This window comes from Mytilus trossulus, chromosome 3 (genome assembly GCF_036588685.1).
Source record: "Mytilus trossulus isolate FHL-02 chromosome 3, PNRI_Mtr1.1.1.hap1, whole genome shotgun sequence".
Classification (NCBI taxonomy): Eukaryota; Metazoa; Mollusca; class Bivalvia; order Mytilida; family Mytilidae; genus Mytilus; species Mytilus trossulus.
In genome coordinates this window covers 19,704,611-19,732,263 of record NC_086375.1, presented here as the reverse complement: position 1 = coordinate 19,732,263, position 27,653 = coordinate 19,704,611, and the positions used below count along the sequence as shown (strand labels likewise).

General features: G+C 35.4%; 1 protein-coding gene across 3 annotated transcripts in view; it reads left to right on the top strand.

Moving 5' to 3' along the window:
• Positions 1 to 27,653, top strand: part of LOC134710332 (uncharacterized) — a 167,099-nt gene that overhangs the window by 34,767 nt on the left and 104,679 nt on the right. For all 3 annotated transcript variants that reach the window (XM_063570660.1, XM_063570658.1, XM_063570659.1), the window contains exon 5: positions 2,642 to 2,760. In XM_063570660.1, the coding sequence (XP_063426730.1) occupies positions 2,642 to 2,760 (119 nt within the window). The remainder of the gene's footprint in view (positions 1 to 2,641; positions 2,761 to 27,653) is intronic.

Here is a 27,653-nt window from a genome sequence, read left to right as displayed (position 1 = left end):
TAGGAAGCTCATACGTTGCTGAATATCTGCAGTAAATTTATAGTCTGTAGCTGGCCAATGCCTTCAGGTGTGTTGTCCTTGCTCTCTCTAGCCTTCTCAAAGTTTACGAAAGTGATGTTTTTCTTGACTCTCTTCTTCCTCAGTCCAATCTGACTGCTATAGTTTTCAGTACACTATCATATCTCCATGTGTACCTACGTTCTTTCAGTGCCACTTGACATGGTGATAACACATGTTGTAGAGATGCTGGTTTGTCTTTGCATAAGGTGCACATTGGATCTTCTATCAGCCCCCCATGTATAGAGACTTTATGGACTTCGTAGTACATCATACACTGATCTCAGAAGAAATCTCAAACGGTACCCCTCCGTACTCCAAATGCGAATAATATCTTACAATTATATACTTTAATATTATTTTAAGTAGTATAGCACCATGTGTTCCAGACAAATCAATCTGTCCTTTGGATATTAATTAGTTGTTCTTGTAGTCCTCTGGAAATCGTGGTACCGGCTTTGTTGTCGTACCAAACCCTTGTCTGCCCACTACTGTGACACCTGTTAAAGTCTTGTCTCTGCTTCTTTCACTGCTTCCTCTGCTTTCCACTTTCTTCCTGTTATGATCTTCACTTTGGCTCCTATAACTTTGGCAGCTTTCCCTCAGCATCATGACCTGTCATGTTTTTGTGACTTTAAACTCTTCAGTCAAAGCCTTGAGTGGTAATTGCAATTTAGTTCCTGTACTATACAAGCCAATGCTGCTGAAACTTCTTGGTACGCCAAGCCAACGTCTAAGGCAATCACTGATCTTTCTTTCTAAAACTTTTGACAGTGGAAACTCGGTTTACCAATAATGACCATAGTGTCCTTGGCAAGACCACCTGTTGATAAATCCAAGCTATGTATCTTCCCTGCAGGCCACTCTTATATCTTCGACAGCCAATCTACTAATTGTGTTTGTATTTCTTTGGTGTTTCCACTGTGTGCTAGTGTAGCGTCAAACTTTTTGCCCAAACATTTCACGGATTTATCTCCAACTGTTGGTATCTGTTCCCCTACGAATTTGAAAGTTTCACCTCTCACTTTTCTTACAACCAAACTTCTTGATTACTTAGTTCGAATTTCAGTCTAGCCCAACTTATCATTCCTTCCAACTCTTTTAAGGTCCATCTTCCCTCTATTACTGTCTTTGCTGCAACAGTCATGTCATCCATAAATGCTCTTACTGTTAACTGTCTTATACCTGATGGCATAAATGGTCCTCTACTGGGGTTTTCCACTGACTTCACAATGAAGTTCATAGCTGCTGCAAATAATTCAACTTACACTGTACATCCCATTAATAATCTTACTTCTAGTCTTTGCCACGCTGTGGGGAAATCTCCTACTTTAAATATCATCTCAATGTGATCAAAGTATTCTTGTAGCACTGTCCTGATAGTGGTCTGAATATGCTACCTCTGCAATGTCAAATTTACCAGTTTGTGAGGGATGGATCCGTAAGCATTAGCAAGATCCTGCCAAAGTACTGCTTTTTTTCTCCTTTACCTCTCTTAAGAGCTGTATCAAAACACTAGTATGTTTAATACATCTGGATACTTTAGGCATGCCTCCTTTCAAAACTGATAAGTCTATGTATTTGTTACTTAGCAGGAACCTTTTTGTCCTCTTTGCCAAAACTGCTAGGAAGATATTTATCCTGGATGTTCAATAGGGGATGGTTCTTAACTGATCAACTGTCCTTGAGTTCTCTTCCTTCGGAATGAAACATCCTTCTGCTTTATACCATGAATCTATTATCTTTCTTTTTCTTCATACTACTGTTAAAAGCGTCTACAATCGTCTTGTCATCTTGGGACAGTTCTTGTGTACCAGATACTGAATATCATTCAGTCCTGATGCTGGTGCTGCGCGTGCCTTCTTTAGAACATCCTGCACTTCTTTGAACTTCAGATCTGACTCATCAAATTGTTCTTTAGGTCCTCCATTCCCTCTCCTGGGAATCTTCTACAAGCAATATAACCTTTGTTTGCCAGCAATTTCTTTGCATTTACGTATTGTAAAAACATATTAAAAAGAAACAAAGAGATAAGAGATACTATTGAAATGTACACTGTTTCTACTTAAGGAGGTTCACTACTCAGTTTCAAAATAACAAGCTTTTCATAACACAAGTATATATTGATAGGGGATCAATAAAGGAACCAAACAAGCCCAAAAAATATATAGGTCAATGTGCTTGTTTTCGAGATGTAAGCCATTGAAATTTTGGCAGGAAAATGTTCTCTCTTGATTTTTTATATCTTTGTCATTGACATGTTTATGTTTTCAAAAACTATTAAAAAATAGCAAAGATTTTGTAAGACTTTTACAAATGGCTTATAATTATACATGTAAAAGATTTATAAAAAGAAAATTGGGGGTCAACGGCAAAAATTGTTAAGGCATTCAAATAGATAAAACCAGAGGATTCCGAAAATCTGACAAAAATCCCAAAACATGACATTAAGCGACATCCTTAATTCATTTTACAAAAAGTTTTACATATTTTTGAGAATTGTACATCAGTATTTTATCATGGGGAAACTTATTGAAGACAGATTTATTGATAAAAAATTAATAGCTGCTTGTTCTATTTTCAGTTGTCAAAGGCTAGGACTTACCTCCTTAGCCTATCTTTGGAGAAGGGACCAATCAGAACTGCTGAAAGAAATGATTGATTCAGGGGTGTCAGCCATTTTGATTAAGGTAGCATCTATGGGTAGGCATTAATTTCCTTGTTAATTTTTATATGACCGCAAAATTTCTGCGGTTGTATATTGCTTCCACGTCGTCGTCATCAACAATTTTTTATTAAGATGTCAAAAATTATAAAAAAAATTCTTTAAATATTTTATTTTTGCCATATAAAAAAAGTTTTTTTGTGTGTGTAGGGTGGGGGTCAATTCACAACAGCATGGTGTAATACACAATAGCATTAAGATTGAATATAAATTCAAATCATATAACAGATTCTAAGTTCATTGACTAGAGTTATTTTGTGTCAGAAACCTGTTATGTGACAATAATTTAATTACAATCCAAATTCAGACCTGTATCATGGGCGAATATTGTGTCCATTTTTGTCCCAACTGTTCAGGGTTGGACCTCTACCGTCATATCCAGCTGCGCCATCAAAGCAATTTATTAGAATAGTTATATGCTATTTATTAGAATAGTTATATGCAGTAAGTCATTAAACCTGGTATTAAACTGATAACTGTAACTGGAAATACGACTATCCCAATATGGCAACAGCAGTTATACTCTGGTAAAATCATTTTTCTCAAATGTAGCATGTTTTGTCAATAGATACTCAGCTGCAAGGTTTTTCTATACCATTAAATTATATTTGAATCGAAACGGTGCACTGGAATTGTCTATGCGCTTTGAAAATTGCCGTTGAAAAATTCGGGATGATAATCGTAACTCTATGTCATTTCTCTTGTTTGATAATCGTAATTTCTTTATCGGATAATAGTAACTGAAAAATAATAAATGTGTCTTTCAGCATTTCAATGGTATTTTGTGTGTTAAAATGCAAATGTCTAGTTAAACGATGACATTAACGTAATATAAAAATAAATGAGGAAACAGGTTAATATCTAGGACAAATTTACTTATATATATCTCGATTTATAACTGACAATAATATGCATAACCTTTTAATATATACATGTACCTGTTAAAGATATGGAAAATGAAGCAGCTGTCAAGTCAGTTATTGTGGTGGGTAGAAAATTTCAAGGTTGTGTGTGTGTTTAAGGGGGTGTTTTTTGGGAGAAAAGGAGGGGATTAGCAATATCCCATATCCCAAAAGTGCAATCCTTTCAATTCATTGCTCAAAATGAAAGTCCCTTATACCACATTTTATTATGCCACATTTTTTTACCTCCAATACACAGGCACTCGTCTCAGAACTTTTTTTTCCTAAAGGTATATAGGAAATTTCTAGTTCTTGAAGTTTTCTGAATTTAAACATAGTTCGTGTTTTCACCATTTCCAAATTTCTTGAAGCTTGTTCACCCTTCCAATTTTATGATATACTAGTATGTAGCTGTTTTCATTAGAACTATTAATTAATCAGATAATAATCCTTACTCCTTAAGAGGTGTCCCTCAAGGTAATCTGATAGTTCCAAAGCCAAAAGCTGAGCTATTTAAGAAATCTTTTGTTTATTCTGGATCAATGTTATGGAACGAACAACCACACAAAATGCGTAAAGCTCAAAACACTTTTACTTTTAAGCAAAGTATCAAGAAGTACCTAACACAATCTTGATAAGAAATGTTTTCTACGTGAATGTATTTGTATATTTTTTATTTTCATTTGATTTTTTCGCTACATGTACATCTAAAACAACATTATTATTATCTTATGTTAATAACAATACATTGAATTACATTGACTGTAAATTAACTATGTGTAAATATCTATTTTTGATTGTATTGTAATTTGTATGTGAAGATTAGTTTATTGTAACTAACTGAGTTTACCCTCTTTAAATAAAGAATTTATTATTATTATTATTATTATCAATAATATATGCACAAAAAAATATCATAAGGTGTTGGAACGTTTTCATGATTAAATCATCACCATAATTTCATCAAATGCTAACAGATATACGTTTTTAGTGTCAATATCATAAAAAAACACTATCCAGTTACGATTATCTTCTCATTTTTATATGACCGCAAAAATTGAAAATGTTTAGGTCGTATATTGGTATCACGTTGGCGTTGTCGTCTGCGTCGTCGTCCTCGTCGTCTGAAGACATTTGGTTTTCGCACTATAACTTAAGTATAAGTAATTAGAAATCTATGAAATTTTAACACAAGGTTTATGACCACAATAGAAAGGTTGGGATTGATTTTGGGAGTTTTGGTCCTAACAGTTTAGAAATTAGGGGCCAAAAAGGGCCCAAATAAGCATTTTTCTTGGTTTTCGCACAATAACTTTAGTACAAGTAAATAGAAATCTATGAAATTTTGACACAAGGTTTATGACCACAAAAGGAAGGTTGGGATTGATTTTGGGAGTTTTGGTTACAACAGTTAAGGAATTAGGGGCCAAAAAAAGATCCCAAATAAGCATTATTCTTTGTTTTCGCACAATAACTTTAGTATAAGTAAATTGAAATCAATGAAATTTGAACACAAGGTTTATGACCACAAAGGAAGGTTGGGATTGATTTTGGGAGTTAATGTACCAACAGTTTAGGGATTAGGGGCCAAATAGGGGCCCAAATAAGCATTTTTCTTGGTTTTCCCACCATAATTTTAGTATAAGTAAATAGAAATCTATGAAATTTAAACACAAGGTTTTTGACCATAAAAGGAAGGTTGGGATTGATTTTGGGAGTTTTGGTCCCAACTTTGGGAATAAGGAGCCCAAAGGGTCCAAAATTAAACTTTGTTTGATTTCATAAAAATTTGAATAATTGGGGTTCTCTGATATGCAGAATCTAACTGTGTATGTAGATTCTTAATTTTTGGTCCCGTTTTCAATTTGGTCTACATTAAGGTCCAAAGGGTCCAAAATCAAACTTAGTTTGATTTTAACAAAAATTGAAACCTTGGTTTTTTTTTGATATGCTGAATCTAAAAATGTACTTATTTGTTTAGGAGCCAGCTGAAGGACGCCTCCGGGTGCGGGAATTTCTCACTACATTGAAGACCTGTTGGTGACCTTCTGCTGTTGTTTTTTTATTTGGTCGGGTTGTCATCTCTTTGACACATTCCCCATTTCCATTCTTAATTTTATTAGATATTTTATTATTGTCCCAGTTTTCAAGTTGGTTAAAATCGGGGTCCACAATTAAACTTTGTTTGATTTCATCAAAAATTGAATAATTGGGGTTCTTTGATATTGTAACGCCGTAGGGCTATGTTTAGTTCTTGTGTACCTTAAACCGTGTGATAAAACGATTCGTATAATAGTGGGACTTTGACTGTTTATAGTTTTACCGGTCAAAGTTACACCAATATACAAGAAAGGACTGTACTATCCAGACAAGACTACTGAATACAAGAAGAACCTTTTATATAGCCACAACATTATGTTATCTATAAGGGATCGTTGAGTCTCTGGCTTTTGGTGAATATGAATGAGAAAGTTGGATATACAATATATAATTTATTAATTACGTATATGAAATATTTATAATATATTATGAATAAAAATGTCTTATTATTGTCAATATATTTCTGGGTAGCTGCCTGATCCTCTTGCACAATGTATTTTTCCGCATCAGAACCTTTATATAGAATATGGAAATAACGGACAGTCTTCTTTCTTTAACTGACGGTTGTTATGACGTAGTAATATTCTATATTATAACTCTATACAATTTATAAAGTATCTAACTCGATACGTTATTTATTTGTACGATAATAATTTATACTGTTGCCTTAATTCGGACAAGTAACTAAATTCCTTTATATTCAGGAATTTTCTATAGGAAATAAATATACATATATTTTTCCTTAAATAATACTTTATTTGCTTTTAGCTGAATTTATATTTAAAATTCAACCTTTGTACTTGTGAACCTTAATTGTTATGTACGAACACCTTTCACAATTTATTACGTAACTAAGTGTGAGTAAAAGACACCCTCTTTGTTTATTAAATTAATTTCTCTTTCAGAAATATTCCGTATATAGAAACCTTTCCTTGTTTCTCTTTTAGACAAATAATTAAAACTGCTCTTGCCTTCCGACTAGCAGTTCTTTTTATTTTTAGCTTCCGCCTTGAGCCTTGAAGCCAGACTGCTTAACACAGTCTGTGCATGATGTTTTATAATGATATTTACGTGCAATATCCTCGTGCTTCTCACGAGGTCCCCTATGGTTACCTCAACAACCAATCAGCCAATCAGAAACTGATTTCTACGGGAAACGTCATACTTCCGTTTCCTACCTGAACAGACTTTTGTAATTATCTCTTTATTCCGTATTCACATCGTCGGGAAATTTGTATAATTATATTCTAGACATGGAGAGGAATTTAAGCATGTCTCGTTTATTATGATACGAGTTTTCTAAGTGATCAGCCACATGAAACAGACATGAATAATGTGCCGTCTAGATTTCGATTGGAACAACGTCAGTTTGTTATCAACTCTAGACCGTCTATTTGTATGTTCAGCTGTTACCTTCTATTAAAATTGTTATGAAGTTATTCCTAGGATTATGTGTGTTCTATGGACTATTCATTTAAGCTGGTAAGACTTGTGTATGCCGAGAACGACGATTATTGTATCCAGATTATCTACCTTGTTCTAGACGGTGTTTGTTTACGTCACATTCCAAAGAATGACAATGACATAGATTTGTATAAAATTACAATACACATCTTTAAACGTTATCACGTTTGTAACAAAACCGATGTTACTATGAATTTCTATAACTACAACAATATTTATGTATAAGAATACATATTCTTTATCAACTATGAGCATTACGACTCTTTGTGTAACGAAAATAAATATAAAAACTGTAAACAGTCTGGCTGCTTGTTTTTCTTTCTAAAAGAAAAAGTTTTTATAAGACCTCTTCAGGCTCTTGTGCGTACAATATTTTTTATATAGATATCCAGCGTATGGTTCATGGTTCATGACCGTGACATTACCCCCGTCAACCTTTGGCATTTGGCCCCCCAAATGGTCGTACAATAGATATGTTAGTTTACCACAGTTGAGGTTACATGCGACTATCATGGTGAGAGATTCATTGGTATTATATGTTTTACGATGGTTTTAGACTCTAGTTTGAAAAAGACAAATACTCAACAATCTTTTTCTTTACAATTTTTTATGTCTTTATATAGCATTTACAATCTACATTCTCTAATATGATTGTTTGTATATAAGTTTAAAGTTTTCTTTCTATAATTGTTCAATTCTTTGGACTACCTGCTATTTGAGCTCTTCTAATTGGTAATACCTGGCTTCTAACAATATTTCTTCCAGATATCTTCTATCTTTGGGCAGGATACTTCTGGAAAATTCCATTTTATTTCTTAGATAATTCAAAATCATCTTGAAATGTGTTGGGTCCCTATCCAGGAAAAGCGGACTCTCTGGGAGAGTTTCCTGGCATAGGGCCCAAAACAACGACCCTGGCACGACGGATAGGGTCTCCTTAGACGTTTCGAATTTCGTCCCGCCTACATTCAAAATGACCCTATTGTCCTGTGATCGTCGGACCCTCTTTACGGCTTCCTTTACCATGTCTGACAAGATCTGGTCTGACGGGCCAGATCTTGTACTAGCTGGAGGGGAAACGCCCCCTGCCTCAGCGTAAATAGATAATACGGAGTCCTCGGACGAGCTGCTACTTGATGAAGAGCTTGACGAGCTGGAATCGGACCTAGCTCTAGCTTTTGCGAGCTGTCCTGAATTAGCATCGGCTCCGGGAGACTGGCTGAGTACTATTCTGGTGTCATTACTGGTCTGATTTGTATGGGCCGGACTGACTAACCTTGTTACCACCGACTTCACTGAAGGGACAGGTTCCTCCCGCCTTCTTCTGATTGGGAATCTACTATGTCCTCTGCGCTCAGTATTCCTAATAGGAGAGCGACCCCTACTTGTGGGCACAAATGGACGGATCTTTCTTTTTGGTGGAGTCTTTCCCTGTCTGGTTTCTACTGTAATATTCTGTTGAACGTGTTCTTCCTTGAATTTGTTGTACTCGTCCCTAATCTTTAATCCCGTTTCTCCAGTTTGCTTGTTTATCAAAATCCGGTTTGCATCACCCGCCTCACAAGCTCCATGTTTTGGTGTTCTTTTCTCAAATATCTTCTTGCATACCGTACATTTGAACCCGTACGGGCTATGCAACTCCATAATATGTTTCTCTATCTGCCAACGGAATGCAAAGTCCCTGTCAACACATATCTTGCAGACCAGCATTTGTTTTTCTTTTGAGGCGCTCATCTTAACAGTATGGACGTCAAATTGGCACTGACTTGACGTTATGATAACGCTAAATAAAGGCAACAGTAGTATACCGCTGTTCAAAACTCAAAAATCCATGGACAAAAAACAAAATCGGGGTAACAAACTAAAACCGAGGGAAACGCATTAAATATAAGAGGAGAACAACGACACGACACCGAAACGCAACACACACACAGAAACGGACCAAGCAACAGACACAACATCACGAGAATAACAAATATAACATCAAAACCAAATACATGAATTTGGGATAGACAAGTACCGTGCCACGTCTTATCTCAATATCTCAAAAATAAGAGAAAACACAAACGACTCGACGTTAAAATACAACACACACAATATTATAACAATGGCCATTTTCCTGACTTGGTACAGGACACTTTTAAAGGGGAATAAAAGTGGTGGGTTGAACCTGGTTTTATGGCATGCCAAACCTCGCACTTTAATGGCAAAGTTAAATATATCATTGAAATGACAACATAATATTACAGGACTACAATACAAATAAAAAAGAGAATATATTGGACAAAGAAAAGCATGATTAATAGATATGTTAGTTTACCACAGTTGAGGTTACATGCGACTATCATGGTGAGAGATTCATTGGTATTATATGTTTTACGATGGTTTTAGACTCTAGTTTGAAAAAGACAAATACTCAACAATCTTTTTCTTTACAATTTTTTATGTCTTTATATAGCATTTACAATCTACATTCATATATTTATTTTCTCTAATATGATTGTTTGTATATAAGTTTAAAGTTTTCTTTCTATAATTGTTCAATTCTTTGGACTACCTGCTATTTGAGCTCTTCTAATTGGTAATACCTGGCTTCTAACAATATTTCTTCCAGATATCTTCTATCTTTGGGCAGAAACTTCTGGAAAATTCAATTTTATTTCTTAGATAATTCAAAATCATCTTGAAATGTGTTGGGTCCCTATCCAGGAAAAGCGGACTCTCTGGGAGAGTTTCCTGGCATAGGGCCCAAAACAACGACCCTGGCACGACGGATAGGGTCTCCTTAGACGTTTCGAATTTCGTCCAGCCTACATTCAAAATGACCCTATTGTCCTGTGATCGTCGGACCCTCTTTACGGCTTCCTTTACCATGTCTGACAAGATCTGGTCTGACGGGCCAGATCTTGTACTAGCTGGAGGGGAAACGCCCCCTGCCTCAGCGTAAATAGATAATACGGAGTCCTCGGACGAGCTGCTACTTGATGAAGAGCTTGACGAGCTGGAATCGGACCTAGCTCTAGCTTTTGCGAGCTGTCCTGAATTAGCATCGGCTCCGGGAGACTGGCTGAGTACTATTCTGGTGTCATTACTGGTCTGATTTGTATGGGCCGGACTGACTAACCTTGTTACCACCGACTTCACTGAAGGGACAGGTTCCTCCCGCCTTCTTCTGATTGGGAATCTACTATGTCCTCTGCGCTCAGTATTCCTAATAGGAGAGCGACCCCTACTTGTGGGCACAAATGGACGGATCTTTCTTTTTGGTGGAGTCTTTCCCTGTCTGGTTTCTACTGTAATATTCTGTTGAACGTGTTCTTCCTTGAATTTGTTGTACTCGTCCCTAATCTTTAATCCCGTTTCTCCAGTTTGCTTGTTTATCAAAATCCGGTTTGCATCACCCGCCTCACAAGCTCCATGTTTTGGTGTTCTTTTCTCAAATATCTTCTTGCATACCGTACATTTGAACCCGTACGGGCTATGCAACTCCATAATATGTTTCTCTATCTGCCAACGGAATGCAAAGTCCCTGTCAACACATATCTTGCAGACCAGCATTTGTTTTTCTTTTGAGGCGCTCATCTTAACAGTATGGACGTCAAATTGGCACTGACTTGACGTTATGATAACGCTAAATAAAGGCAACAGTAGTATACCGCTGTTCAAAACTCAAAAATCCATGGACAAAAAACAAAATCGGGGTAACAAACTAAAACCGAGGGAAACGCATTAAATATAAGAGGAGAACAACGACACGACACCGAAACGCAACACACACACAGAAACGGACCAAGCAACAGACACAACATCACGAGAATAACAAATATAACATCAAAACCAAATACATGAATTTGGGATAGACAAGTACCGTGCCACGTCTTATCTCAATATCTCAAAAATAAGAGAAAACACAAACGACTCGACGTTAAAATACAACACACACAATATTATAACAATGGCCATTTTCCTGACTTGGTACAGGACACTTTTAAAGGGGAATAAAAGTGGTGGGTTGAACCTGGTTTTATGGCATGCCAAACCTCGCACTTTAATGGCAAAGTTAAATATATCATTGAAATGACAACATAATATTACAGGACTACAATACAAATAAAAAAGAGAATATATTGGACAAAGAAAAGCATGATTAATAGATATGTTAGTTTACCACAGTTGAGGTTACATGCGACTATCATGGTGAGAGATTCATTGGTATTATATGTTTTACGATGGTTTTAGACTCTAGTTTGAAAAAGACAAATACTCAACAATCTTTTTCTTTACAATTTTTTATGTCTTTATATAGCATTTACAATCTACATTCATATATTTATTTTCTCTAATATGATTGTTTGTATATAAGTTTAAAGTTTTCTTTCTATAATTGTTCAATTCTTTGGACTACCTGCTATTTGAGCTCTTCTAATTGGTAATACCTGGCTTCTAACAATATTTCTTCCAGATATCTTCTATCTTTGGGCAGAAACTTCTGGAAAATTCAATTTTATTTCTTAGATAATTCAAAATCATCTTGAAATGTGTTGGGTCCCTATCCAGGAAAAGCGGACTCTCTGGGAGAGTTTCCTGGCATAGGGCCCAAAACAACGACCCTGGCACGACGGATAGGGTCTCCTTAGACGTTTCGAATTTCGTCCAGCCTACATTCAAAATGACCCTATTGTCCTGTGATCGTCGGACCCTCTTTACGGCTTCCTTTACCATGTCTGACAAGATCTGGTCTGACGGGCCAGATCTTGTACTAGCTGGAGGGGAAACGCCCCCTGCCTCAGCGTAAATAGATAATACGGAGTCCTCGGACGAGCTGCTACTTGATGAAGAGCTTGACGAGCTGGAATCGGACCTAGCTCTAGCTTTTGCGAGCTGTCCTGAATTAGCATCGGCTCCGGGAGACTGGCTGAGTACTATTCTGGTGTCATTACTGGTCTGATTTGTATGGGCCGGACTGACTAACCTTGTTACCACCGACTTCACTGAAGGGACAGGTTCCTCCCGCCTTCTTCTGATTGGGAATCTACTATGTCCTCTGCGCTCAGTATTCCTAATAGGAGAGCGACCCCTACTTGTGGGCACAAATGGACGGATCTTTCTTTTTGGTGGAGTCTTTCCCTGTCTGGTTTCTACTGTAATATTCTGTTGAACGTGTTCTTCCTTGAATTTGTTGTACTCGTCCCTAATCTTTAATCCCGTTTCTCCAGTTTGCTTGTTTATCAAAATCCGGTTTGCATCACCCGCCTCACAAGCTCCATGTTTTGGTGTTCTTTTCTCAAATATCTTCTTGCATACCGTACATTTGAACCCGTACGGGCTATGCAACTCCATAATATGTTTCTCTATCTGCCAACGGAATGCAAAGTCCCTGTCAACACATATCTTGCAGACCAGCATTAGTTTTTCTTTTGAGGCGCTCATCTTAACAGTATGGACGTCAAATTGGCACTGACTTGACGTTATGATAACGCTAAATAAAGGCAACAGTAGTATACCGCTGTTCAAAACTCAAAAATCCATGGACAAAAAACAAAATCGGGGTAACAAACTAAAACCGAGGGAAACGCATTAAATATAAGAGGAGAACAACGACACGACACCGAAACGCAACACACACACAGAAATGGACCAAGCAACAGACACAACACCACGAGAATAACAAATATAACATCAAAACCAAATACATGAATTTGGGATAGACAAGTACCGTGCCACGTCTTATCTCAATATCTCAAAAATAAGAGAAAACACAAACGACTCGACGTTAAAATACAACACACACAATATTATAACAATGGCCATCTTCCTGACTTGGTACAGGACACTTTTAAAGGGGAATAAAAGTGGTGGGTTGAACCTGGTTTTATGGCATGCCAAACCTCGCACTTTAATGGCAAAGTTAAATATATCATTGAAATGACAACATAATATTACAGGACTACAATACAAATAAAAAAGAGAATATATTGGACAAAGAAAAGCATGATTAATAGATAACAAAAAGGCATCAGGTTTAAAATCCAATACGCCAAAAACGCGTCTTGTCCACACAAGACTCACCAGTGACGCCCAGATATAAAAGATCGAAAGTGAAAAAAGTACAAAGTTGTACAGCACTGAAGATCAAAAGTTGAAAAGATTTTGCCAAATACGGCATTGTTTGTATGCCCGGGATAAGAACATTCTTATTATATAGAACAATTCATGTTATTGCAAACAGTAAATTTTATCAAATGAATATGAAAGAGATATACATAATGAAACTGAAGTATTAACTAATTACAGAAAACGAAACCCGAATACATAACGCCCAGATATAAAAGATCGAAAGTGAAAAAAGTACGAAGTTGTACAGCACTGAAGATCAAAAGTTGAAAAGGTTTTGTCAAATACGGCATTGTTTTTATGCCCGAGATAAGAACACTATTATATAGAACGAGTCATGCTATTGCAAACAGTAAATTTTAACAAATGAATGCATAATGAAACTGAAGTATTAATTTATTACAGAAAACTAAACCCAAATACATGATGCCAAGTTCAATACAGCATAGAAACACCCGAATCAGTCCAGGCGTCAACGCAATTAAAAAAAATGACGTCACATACGATGGCGAAAAGGCAAACGTTATGCCACATTTGAATATATGAAATTTAGAAACAGCATGACGTCACACATGAAAAACTATAATTCAAAAAAGTTTATAGAATTAGGATTGCTTTAAGATTATATTAGAACTAAATACTGATAATTCATTAACACAAAATGCATATTGCAATACTTATTAATAGCAATTAACTGTAATATATATATGTCCAGTTTGTTATGAATCCAACTTCAAACGTAATTAATCGTTCAAAATTAAATATAATTAAAAACCAATTGTTCAGAGAACAATTGAAAGTCTTTCCACACCTAAGATATTTTGATAAGAAGATAGTTTCTTCAAACTGATAACTAATGGTTTAATTATTTATTTGAGTGATATAAGGGAGATAATATGCTACTTCAAGTCTCATATGAAAGCTTTTTTCACACTGATTCCAAAAATATATAGTTTCTTTACTGTTGTATGTAGAATAGGGGATAATAGGCCACTTCCGGTTTGTTGGAAGTCATATTTTGTCTTCAGTAATCAGTTTATGTATCTATATGACAAAATATATGGATTCTGAATACTTTAATGTGAAAAAATTGCAAAAAAAGCTACTTCCGGTTTTCTCAAGGTCACTTCCGGTAGCCATTTTTCAAGGTCATTTGTCACTCAACCTTTTGTATCATGTCAAATGTCTTTATAATGAACTTAATTGAACTTATTATCAAATAACCTTTCAGGGGCGCCAACTCCTATAAGATGCCATTTAATTGCATAGGACTAAAGTAGCATATCTTCATTACAATATAGCAGACATTTTGCACTTGTTCTTTTATATGTATCTCTCACAGTGTCAGAGAAAATGCAAAAACAAGCAAAAGTCACAATTCAGAATTTGACCTTGACCTTTGACCTTGACCTCATTTTTTAAGTTAGGACCCAGGAGACTGAAATAAAAATATTCCAGGGTTATACAGTTAACGGTTTATGAGTTAAAAAAAAACATACCGACAAATTTATTCCGTAAAGGTAGATAACTCCTATAAAATTTCATCGAATCGCTTCGATCCAAATACGCCAAATTTTCCTGAGGATGTAACGAACAATTTGTAAAAAGAATTTTGTCGCTATCTTTTTTTGTTATGAAGCAGATGCACACAGATGATAAACAGTGAATAGGGAGATAACTCTCACAAAGAAAATGGTTCGGCTTAGCAGGGTGAAATTTAAAAGCGCATAAACTATACAATACAATATGAAAAATATCTAAGCGACATATTGCGAAACAAACATTTATCGTAAGAAAAAAATTTGGCGGAAAAAAAAATTAATAATAATCAGAAGAAAAACAAAACAGAAAAGTGGAAAGACTTAATTAATAAAGGCGGTGATTAATTTTTCTATCCGTAACACCTAAATATAATAAAAAGACGTCAACACATGACATAATCCGATGAGAATTACAAAAATAACATTAAACATGTAAACTAAATACATGAATTTGGGATAAACAAGTACAGAAACACGTCTTATAGTAATACGAATTCACATTCAGCAAAACAGTCACAATCGGGAATAAGTCACGTATGGTAATTAAAAGATTAGACGACATAATGACAAACCACAATCTACCATGTGGTAAAAATGTCCTTAGCTAGTTTGGTTAAAGAGACATCATATGGATCCACCAATTCGTGATGATGTCCATAAAATTTACGGAGTGTCAATTTTAATCTGTCCTCCTCATAACTTTGTCGGAGCAGTTTCTGCGTAAGGAGCACACTCCTGTATATGAAGTCCGTATAGTGTGAACAAGCACGTGAATAACGTATCAATTGTGATATGTAAACACCATACGAAGGGGCAGAGGGTATGTTACTGCTAAGAAATGGGAAATTGATAATTGGGAAGTTGAAATCGTCCCGTTTATCATAGATTTTCGTGTGAAGTCGTCCATCTACGTCAATATTGAGGAAAAGATCAAGGTATGAAGCAGTCCTTCTAGTATCAGTAGTATCCTTAATTTCAAGTTCACTAGGCTATATGAGATGTAAGTATTGGCTGAAGTATGGGTTGTTCAATAATAAAACATCATCAATATATCGGAAAGTAAAATTAAAGAATTTCGCAAGGTGCTTTTTCTTTTTGTCTTTTAGAAGGTTCTGAATAAATTCTGCTTCATACGAATACAAAAACAAATCAGCCAGCAGGGGTGCACAATTAGTACCCATTGGAATACCGACTGTCTGTTGAAATATAAATCCTCCAAACTCAACAAATATATTGTCGATCAAAAAGTCCAGTATTTTAATAATATCATCTTCAGTATATTTTCTGGAAGATTCAGTGTGATTCTTTACAAAATATGAATTATTGTATCCCAAAACAAGAAATTTGTATCTACGATTCCCATTTTTATAGAAAAAGCTCTGTTTTATGAGATGGTGAAGTCGATCTTTCAACTGAGCATGGGGAATAGTAGTATATAGCGTAGAAAAATCAAAAGTTTTTATGTTGCTGCAAAATTGCAAAGATTGTGATCGAAGGTTAATCAGTAGATCTTTCGAATTTTTGAGAATCCACATCTGGTTAACACCACTGGTATAATAAGATGAATTGAGGCCGCAACAAGGGTACAAAATAACCCGAAAAAATACGGATTTGCATTTTACTTTTGTCGTCCTTCTGTTTTTGTTATACTTTTAATAAATTACCACCAATAACATTTGATTTTAGGGCTATATGAATATTACTATAAATAGATCATAAAACAATTTTGTTAGAAATTTATCTTAAAATTTCTCGACTTACAATGTTTCGGAATTTAACCGATTTTCTTACTATAAATATCTTTCATAACTACTCCCCATACCACGTATTTAAAAACTATTTGGAAAAATGTGTATCATACGTAAACAAAAAGATAAAAATATATATATATATATATATAATAACTATGTACAAAGGTGAACCACAACATAAATACGATAACTAGCTGCGTTTTGTGGTAACAAAAAGACATTTTATTTGTCTTTGAGGAATAACATAAATATTGCGTTTATGTTATTTTAAACCATGTTGGCTTCTCCTTTCCGTTATACCTTTTCAAGCGATTATGGTGTATAACTTTTGGCTTGTTCTTTGGCCCTTTTTGAATCCTGTATATTATATCATTCAATCTCTTTGTTATAATAAACGGACCATTTCATGGTCTATATAACTTCGGACAAAAACCTACTTTGCGTCTAGGTTCGTACAACCACACGGCATCACCTACCTCATAAGAAATGTGATTGACATTTCTGTCATGACATTTCTTCATCAAATTACTTGATTTATAAATTCGTCGTCTAGCAAAGCTGTGTATGCTCTCTACTTTTTCTTGTAGTCTTTTTGCGTAAGTAGAGTAATTTATGTAATCATTGTTCTCTTCTTCAGGTCTACCTATTAGTAAGTCCAGGGGCACCGTAACCTCCCTGCCAAACATCATCTTGCATGGTGATACCCCTGTTGTTGCATGTTCTGCGGATCTATATGCCATCATAAGCGGTTGTAAATATTCGTCCCAGTCTTTCTGGTGTGACGATACAAATGCAGATAGCATATTTTGTATTGTTTTGTTGACCTTTTCTATCATTCCATTTGACGACGGATGCATAGATGTGGTTCTTGTCTTTTCAATACCTATTATTTTACACATCTGTTGAAAAACTTCAGATTCAAAACATGAGCCCTGGTCTGAGTGTATTTGTAATGGTACTCCTACAACACTTATGAAATGGTCAATAAGTTTACGCGTGACTGTTATAGCATCTATTTTCTTAATTGCTATCGCCTGGGTCCACTTTGTAAAGTAATCGCCTATGACCATAATGTATCTGTTGGCCTTCTTTGTTTGTGGCAAGGGTCCCATTATGTCAATAGCCACCCTCTCTAGTGATGCGCCTACAATATATTGTTTCATAGGAGCTTTGGCCTTCCGTTGTGGTGTCTTTTTACTCGCACAAATGTCGCAAGTCTTACACCAGTGCTCCACGTCGGATCTTAACCCATACCAATGAAATCTGTTTGTTACTCTTGCTAGTGTTTTCTTTATCCCAAGATGACCACTTGTGATATTATTATGAAGCTGTTCCATAACAACCTTTTTAAGCGCTTTTGGCAGTACTATTTGCCATGTTACCTCGTCTCCTGGAATATTTTCATATTTTCTGCATAAAATACCATTTCTGAACTCTAAAGAATCCCATTGATTCCAATACGACTTTACTTTATTTCCATGTCTTGAAATGTCTTGCCATCCTGGTTTAACGTTGATATTTTTATAGTCACTGATGACCTTGATATCTGAATCCTCTTTTTGTGATTGTATCAGCTTTTCAGTTGTAATTTCACCCTTTAGCTCTTCGGGCAATTCTTCTGTCTTGTTCTTAGTCATGTTTCTTGTTACTACATTCACGTGAATGTCAATGTGCATGTTACGTTTGATTTTTAATTTACTTGTATCTTTATTATGGACCACCCGTTTTATTGGACATGCATCCGTAGCTAACCCATTGTTAAATGGGTCGACATTTTCTTGATATATTGGTTTCTCAAGGGAGACAACCTGAAGTATTCCTTTTCCTTCGCTTGGCGAGGACCATTCTTTTTCTTTTATCCGGTTCTGCTGAATTACTCCGTTGTCAAAGGACAAATCTTGTAATTCTGTTTCAGCTTGATTGGACGTAACTTTTTCTAAAGATACTTTTGTTATAGATTCTTTCTTTAAAATTCTGACTGCATGGTCTTTCGCAGTATTTGTAAGATCTACATACTTAGATTTACTCTCTATTCTGTTACAATATTTACAACTAGTTGCCAGACACGGACGTCTGCTTAATGCATCAGCATTTGAGTGTATTCTTCCTGCTCTTTGCTGTATCTCAAAATCGTAGGTGCCTAGTACCTCTAGCCATCGTGCCATTTGACCTTCCGGATTCTTAAAGTTCATGAGCCATCTAAGAGCTCCATGGTCAGTGCGTACTAGAAAATGTCTACCATATAGATAATGGTGAAAATTTTTAATTGAAGCTACCATTGCAAACAGCTCTTTTCTCGTGACACAGTATTGTCTCTCCGGTTTCGAAAACGTCTTACTAAAATAAGAAATGACTTTTTCAACCCATCTTGTATTTGTGATAGGACAGATCCCATTCCGTACTGACTAGCGTCAGCGTCAATTATAAAAAGTCCTTCTTCTCTGGGAAAAGCTAAAACTGGAGAACTGATTAAAGCTTGTTTTAAAGTATCAAAGGACATTTGACATATTTCATCCCATATAAATTTCGTATTTAATTCCGTCAATTTATGTAGCGGTTTAGATATAGACGCAAACTTAGGTACAAATTTCCTATAATACGAACAGAGTCCTACAAAACTTCTAACCTGCTTCACGTTTTTAGGAATAGGCCAGTCTTTTACTGCCTTTATCTTTTCTTCGTCTGTCGCGATTCCATTTTCGCTAACTGTATGTCCTAGAAAAGTTACTTCTTTTCTGAGAAGATGACACTTCTTTGGACTCAATTTTAAGTTTGCTTCTCCCAATCTGTTAAATACTTGGTCAATATGGTCCATATGTTCATCAAATGTCTTGCTAAAGATAATAATGTCGTCTAAATATAGTAAACATATCTTCCAAGACAACCCTGCCAATACTTTCTCCATTAATCTCTCGAACGTAGCCCCACTATTGCATAATCCAAACGGCATCACTTTAAACTGCCAGAAACCTCCACCCTCTATCGCGAATGCAGTCTTATGTTTATCTTCTTTTGCAACACTCACTTGCCAGTAACCACTTTTTAAATCACAGGTACTCAGCCATCGACAACCACTCAGAGCTGCTAACGAATCGTCAATTCTTGGCAATGGTTGACAATCTTTAATTGTCACGTGGTTAATTTTTCTAAAGTCGCAACAGAAGAGAATACTACCATCCTTCTTGGTAACCATTACTATTGGCGCACACCAAGCACTACTAGATGGTTCAATTATCCCTATCTCAGCCATTTTTCGGATTTCTTCTTCCGCATCAAGCTTCTTTGACAAAGGAATGCGGTATGGCCTCAGCTTTATAGGCTTTGCGTCTCCTGTATCTATCGTGTGTTCAACAATGCTGGTATTTCCTATATCCTGTGATGTCTTGGAAAATACATTGTTATGTTTTATCAACAAGTCTCGAATCTTTACTTGCTGTTCATTTGACAATTCTTTACTACTTTCGTCGTATAACTTCTTTAATAATTCCGGTAGTTGATCAACACCTTCCAATATTTCTTGAGTTCTTGAAGTTCGAACATTTCTACTTGGTATTTCAATCTTGTCTATGACTTCAAAGTTTGCTATAACGGTATTTTCATACAGTTTGTAAGGCTTTTCACTAACATTATTAACCTCATAGGTATCAGACCATTGTTCAGATTAACAGCTGCCTTCGCTATTAATATCCCAGTCTTTTCTATAAAATTTTTATCAGGTTCCACAATTCCTGACAAATTCATTGGTATTCCGTCTATTGTTTCCCCCGACACCATCATCTCGGATTCAGGGGGAATAATCACATTGTTATTCAAACTAATTCTACAACACGTATTCTGTGTATCTCCATAATTAGAAAAACATGGTATTCTTTCTTTATATAGCATCATATAACCTTTACCTAACATTAAATCACATATATTCTTAGTTAGAAAATCCATCCCTAATATACTAGGCGAGCGCCAAAACAAGGATTCGGAGGTTTTTAATGCACCTACCTAACACACGGCTATATGATATATCATTTGAAAGGTCTTTTATCGTACATTCAGAAATGCCTGGTCGTCAAACTGGGAAATGGTCACATTTTTCAAAAAACGGCAAAAAAGGGGGAACAAATATTAGTCATAATTTGACGATATTGTTCGAAAAATGCAGTTGAAGAACAAATTCACCTGCAATATAATATAAAATATATCATTTGACAGACTAAAGTCTATCTAATTTTTGTTTCTGAAATAAAAAAAAATTAAAAGTGTTTAAAATGAAAAAATCTCGTATTTTTGTGAAAATCATAATTTTTACGGATATTGACGCAAAACTCTCCGTAATATTTAATTTTGCATCTAAAAACACACAAATTCTATTGGTTTTATATTAGTAACATATATAACTAGTTTTTTAAGTTCTAATGTCTCGCCTAGCTTGTTTTTTATACCGACAAAATATTGATAAAACTATATTAAAACATATCTTAAAACTGCTCTAAAGCGCATATTTACCATGTTTACAGCACAGTTAAAAATAAATGTTATTTTGGTCTCCTGTAAGTTCGACAGTTATAAATACAATATGATTTAATTGTCTGAAGCTTGCCAACCACGTCAAGGCCGAAGATCACTAGCAAGGTGTTGTATTTTTGTTGTTTTTTGTTTTGTTTAGATCACTTGCAAGGTGTTGTTTCTTTTTGGGTTTTTTCTTAACTACCACTATCATTGCATACGGAACTTAAGTACACAACCATTTGGTAGAGTTATTACAAAACACAAAATTAATAATAATATACATATTTACATTGAATAACAGTGAGGCAACTTAAACTTTATATTGTCCCATTGCTCAAATGCTCTTTCGCTATTAGTCAATGGTATCGTTTTCATCTTCATCGTCGTCATTCATTTGATCTTTTTTAGAGGTTGATGTTCTCTTTAGAATAAATATTTTGGCAAGTATCACTGCCCTGACATGGACAAAGCTCCGTGCAAGACATTTGCTGCTCTCGGCAAATACATTTCTTGCTACGTATTTATTCCCTCTTGCAAGAACATACTAGATCTTGCAGGAAATCGGACTTCATCATGCCTAAAAAGTAGAATGGGTCTGGGCCATGTAAACTCTTTTCCATCCGTATTCATAAGGAGAAAAAGGATTTGAATGATCGAGATGTGAGGACATCCAAATTGTCGTTTGTTGAAATGACCGCAAAATATGTTTTTTGAATGCAGGTTCACTTGAGTCTTTGCATGTTACAAGTTTAACACGTAACTTGTTTAAGTCAACATGTGATGAAGCGAATTTTTCGTTTAAGTCATACAAGCTTGAAATAAGCTCTATGGCAGCTGACAACGATGTGGAAAAAGCAATCTTGTAAAAGTTTTGGAGATTTGTAAACTTACTCGGAGATTTTCTTATCAACTTGAAAAGTCTTTTTGCCAATTCCAAATTATAGCAGAAGTGGTATCACAACCAGTTCAAGCATGAACTACAGGGAGAATGTTAGCTAGTAAAGGTGAAAACGATTTACTTAACTCATGGATTGGTATGTACCTTCTACAGTCCCTAAGACAATTAGTTGACCCCGTCAAAAACCACATTTGTTCAGTCGACACAAGAATCTTGAAATAATGAACACAGAGCACAATAACATCTGTATCGGAACACTTGACTATGATTGGTCGCCTTATATTCAACTGCTAAAAGATTTTATGAGAGTATAACATGAAGCAAGATTCTGGTGTCTGTGTCTTCATACGAACAGGACAGATCTGAAGATCGTTTACATGTTCTCATTGAGTGTTGTCGCTCTATTCTGGATTGGAAAATGCGCCGTCAAGAACTAAACATTTGTTTTCATCCTGGAACATATCAGACAAATTGCTGCTAAGATAATCTCAAAGGAAAGTTATCAGAGCTTGCTTGTTTTTGTTGCTTGATAGACATTTTTTTCCAGTCTGGAACAGTTCGGCCTTCAGCGATTTGAAACTTTTTCGTAGTTGTTGCCGATCGTCTATGTCGCTCTGCTGATTTTATGGAATGTTCAGTACTAGTGTCATAGCGATCGAAGACATCAACAACCTTGTCTGTGAATCGGAAGCATGATTGTTAAAGATGGACGAAAGATACCAAAAGGGACAGTCAAACTCATATATCAAAAAATAAACTGACAACGCCATGGCTAAAAATGAGTGCCTGCATAATGTAACATTTGACCAAGTCTCCAATTGTGGACATCCTTTTAACATCAAATGACTGAAATCATGCCATTTCTATATTGGTACGGTAGCACTGTGATCGAGTGGAGGAATGTTAGGGACTGATCCTACCTTAATTTTCAAATTCATGGGAAGATCAGACTTATTTGTCTTCCTCATAATTCCATCGTCATAATATATGCAGTGGGAATGGGACAAATTAGATAGAACGAAACAGTTTCCACAGATACGTCATCTCTACATTTAGTTCGAGATAGTGCACGGGTAAACACAAGCTCGGGAATCAAATGACCTTTTACAACTTGCCCAGATTTGCATTTTAGTTGTACTTTGGGGTTCATATCCTCAAATGTCTTCAGTCCTGATCTTTGTCTGTTGATAGTGATGACTCAACAAATATCTTCCTTTTTGACGTTTTTGTTTTTCAAGTTTCAACTGATTTTAACAGTGAATCTTCAATGTCGTGACTTGCATGGAGACCAGTTGAAATGTTTATATGCTGACGGGAGAGATTATCAACGTCAAATGGATTTGTCATATTTTCTGTTATATAAACAGTTAGATCGTCTACAAATGTTTTATCCCTTTTCATTGCAGCTGGTTTTGCTTCATCGTGACATTGGTCACCAACCTGGACAAGACACGCACGTGCTCTCATTGCCGATGTTATCTGACTAAGCACATGCATTGTAAGATTCCATCTTATCAATGAAGCCTTCCTCTTTGTTAAACCAACAATACCTCTAACAACCTTAACACATCATCATGTCTTTGCCTTAAGCGAACAGCATTCATTAAGGTTGTGAAACCTCTATTAGTTGTCATACTAAGATTCTCTTGTGTGATATTTTGACATATTATACAGCATTGCTAATTATGGACTTGCGGCAGCGCTTCATTGGAAGTGGCGCACATTTCACAGGACTTGGACACTCATCAATGATGAGTATAATTATGATTTATGATAATATTCAAGAATATACTATTATATAAAATGCAGTCTGCTGCTTACATAGCACATGCTAATATGATTAGTAATGGTTAAAGTGGTCTTTTGGTAACACATATACGAATATTTATCTAGTAATATGTTGAAACACGACTTGTGTTTTGGAAACTCAAGTGTTACCTATATATATAGATGCGTATTAGATACTAGATTTATATAAATGTTTAGCGTTTGGGATAAACACGATACAGATCCGGAATACCGTTTAATAATGCAGATTTAAAAAAAGTCGTCAAACGTTTATTATTCATCATTGAGCTTCGATGTGTATCGCAATCTTTTCTGGGTATACTGAATTTATAAAAACAAAACATATAAGAGTTTTAATAAGTCATTGACACTGACAATCTAAAAAAAATATGGTATTTTTTTTACATTTTAGGGATGGTCCTACAGATGCCTCAGAATCAACTAATTTTTCATAAAATCTTCTTTTTATTGGATTCTATGTCTTTTTAGAATGTATTCCAAGCTATCTTAGATAAAAACGAATAATATATTTACAACAATGCCGACATATGCAATGTTAAGTATCACCGTATTATTCAAAGTAATTCGACATGTCTGTGTTCTCGTGAGATTTGCAAGAAACGTGACCATAGGGAACTTTGACGACCACCCAAATCGTATGCTCTAGAAGTTTTTCTTTCGATTGATACCAAAATTAGCTGTGTGTTCGATAGGTGCATTAAAAACCTTAACGAGAGGCTTTTTCTCAAATCGGCGCTCGCCTATACCGTTATCTTTTATTTCTGCTAATAAAAATTCATGTTCGTATGAACATCTACCAATTTGTATATTTAATTTTACTTTCCCATGAAACGGTGACTTTTCACCTGTTGCAGTTAACATATTCATTTTTACAGGCTCTATTTCAGGTTTACATGAAGGATTCCAATCATCAAAAATTTGTTTACTAAGAATTGTAATATTTGCGCCTGTGTCTATTAGCATAGGCACATAATTACTCATAATCTTAGTTGCTACAAAATATCCTTCGTCTTTATCACAACAATTTCTTAAAATCTTTGTTGGGGGAACTGCACTGTTTGTCGATCTTTGTCCCCTAAAGTCGACCTTTGCCAGTTTCCCTGGTTGCTGTTTGGTTTCTGGTCATATCTATTTGAACCATTGGCTTGGCCTCTTGGGGTATATTGATTATTTGTTCCTCCGTTTCTGTTAAAATTGTTGCCTTTGTTAAACTTGGACCATGAACCTTGCGCTCTTGGTTCTACATCATAGCTCCTATTGTTTCCATTAAATTCTTGAGATCTTGTCTCTTTTGATTTTAATGTTTCAACTTCATTAGATACTCTGTCTATTTTCTTTATTACCTCGTCTAATTTTTTACTTAAATCGTTTGTCTCTGTCTCTACTCCTATAGCTTTGACATTACAATTTCTACTTCTGTCTGTCATGTGCACAGCGTCTAATCGTACAGCAATATTTTCTGCCTCTGCCACCGTTTTTGGACTGACTTCCCTAAGCCTTATTCTAATTTACTTAAATGGTATGGCATCTATAAAATAATCTAATGCCAGTGTCTCTGTGACATCCAAATTAGCACTAGGATAGGCTTTCCTAGTTAGCTTCTTTATTGACTGTGACAACTCAGGTATACTCTCATTGCGACCTTTTACACGAGTTTGCAACTCGCTTCTAAATACTTCAGCTTTATGAATGGAGCCAAATCGGTTTTTCAATGCATTCACGATTGCATCGAAATCTCTTCGGTCATGTTCATTTAACTCGTTAATAAGTCCTCTTGCGTCTCCCGTAAGATTACCGGCTAGATAAAGCGACTTTGATTTATAACCCCAGTTATTAAGTTCAGAAATTAACTCAAACTGTGTTAAATATTCTTCTAAATCCTCCTTGCCGTCATAATTCTGTGGTTTCATTTTTGACTTTTCCTGCATTGAGTCTCTCCAATTATTGCTATTTATATCGCGTATTTGGTAAGGCGTACTGTGTGCAATATTTCTTTCTTGTCTGTTTTCTACATTAGCATTTGTTTCTACTCTATTTATTGGTTCAGCCATTTGTCTTCTAGACATGTCTTGAGAATCGTCAGTCTTCCTTGACATTATTCCTATTAAATTTTGCATCTGATTTGACATTACATCAAAGCCTCTTACAAGTGAATGGTTAAACTCATTCATTTGTCCCTTGAATAGTTCTAAGAAATCATCTCTCTGTTCCTGTTTGTCTTTTAAATTATATTCTGTATCAACAATATTATGCCGTTCTGTGTCTTGTTCCTCTACCATACTTGTGCTAGGACCGAACGTAACTATGTCCGAACTTTCATCCATTCTTAGTTTGACAAAATTCACCACCAGAGTTAAAAGCTTTACTCAAATATCTATCCCACCGCTGCCACCAATGTAACGCCGTAGGGCTATGTTTAGTTCTTGTGTACCTTAAACCGTGTGATAAAACGATTCGTATAATAGTTGGACTTTGACTGTTTATAGTTTTACCGGTCAAAGTTACACCAATATACAAGAAAGGACTGTACTATCCAGACAAAACTACTGAATACAAGAAGAACCTTTTATATAGCCACAACATTATGTTATCTATAAGGGATCGTTGAGTCTCTGGCTTTTGGTGAATATGAATGAGAAAGTTGGATATACAATATATAATTTATTAATTACGTATATGAAATATTTATAATATATTATGAATAAAAATGTCTTATTATTGTCAATATATTTCTTGGTAGCTGCCTGATCCTCTTGCACAATGTATTTTTCTGCGGAAAAATACTCGGAACCTTTATATAGAATATGGAAATAACGGACAGTCTTCTTTCTTTAACTGACGGTTGTTATGACGTAGTAATATTCTATATTATAACTCTATACAATTTATAAAGTATCTAACTCGATACGTTATTTATTTGTACGATAATAATTTATACTGTTGCCTTAATTCGGACAAGTAACTAAATTCCTTTATGTTCAGGAATTTTCTATAGGAAATAAATATACATATATTTTTCCTTAAATAATACTTTATTTGCTTTTAGCTGAATTTATATTTAAAATTCAACCTTTGTACTTGTGAACCTTAATTTTTATGTACGAACACCTTTCACAATTTATTACGTAACTAAGTGTGAGTAAAAAACACCCTCTTTGTTTATTAAATTAATTTCTCTTTCAGAAATATTCCGTCTATAGAAACCTTTCCTTGTTTCTCTAATTATTAAAACTGCTCTTGCCTTCCGACTAGCAGTTCTTTTTATTTTTAGCTTCCGCCTTGAGCCTTGAAGCCAGACTGCTTAACACAGTCTGTGCATGATGTTTTATAATGATATTTACGTGCAATATCCTCGTGCTTCTCACGAGGTCCCCTATGGTTACCTCAACAACCAATCAGCCAATCAGAAACTGATTTCTACGGGAAACGTCATACTTCCGTTTCCTACCTAGCATCCACTTGTTGGCCCAACATTGGCTGTTTGTTGGCATCTTTGTTGGCCCAATATTGTAAGCCATTGTTGGCCCAACAACTTTCTGCTCATCGGGCCAACGTCATTGCCAACAGTTGGCTATATGTTGGGCCAACAACTTTTACCCAACATAACCTACATATTGCCAACATTATGCCAACCTTTTTGTCACAAATCCTACATATTGCCAACATTATGCCAACCTTAATGTCAAGAATCCAACGTATTGCCAACATTATGCCAACCTAAATGTGAAGAATCTTACGTACTTTCAACCTAAACATACCATGGATTCAACATATTGTCAATCTTTCTGT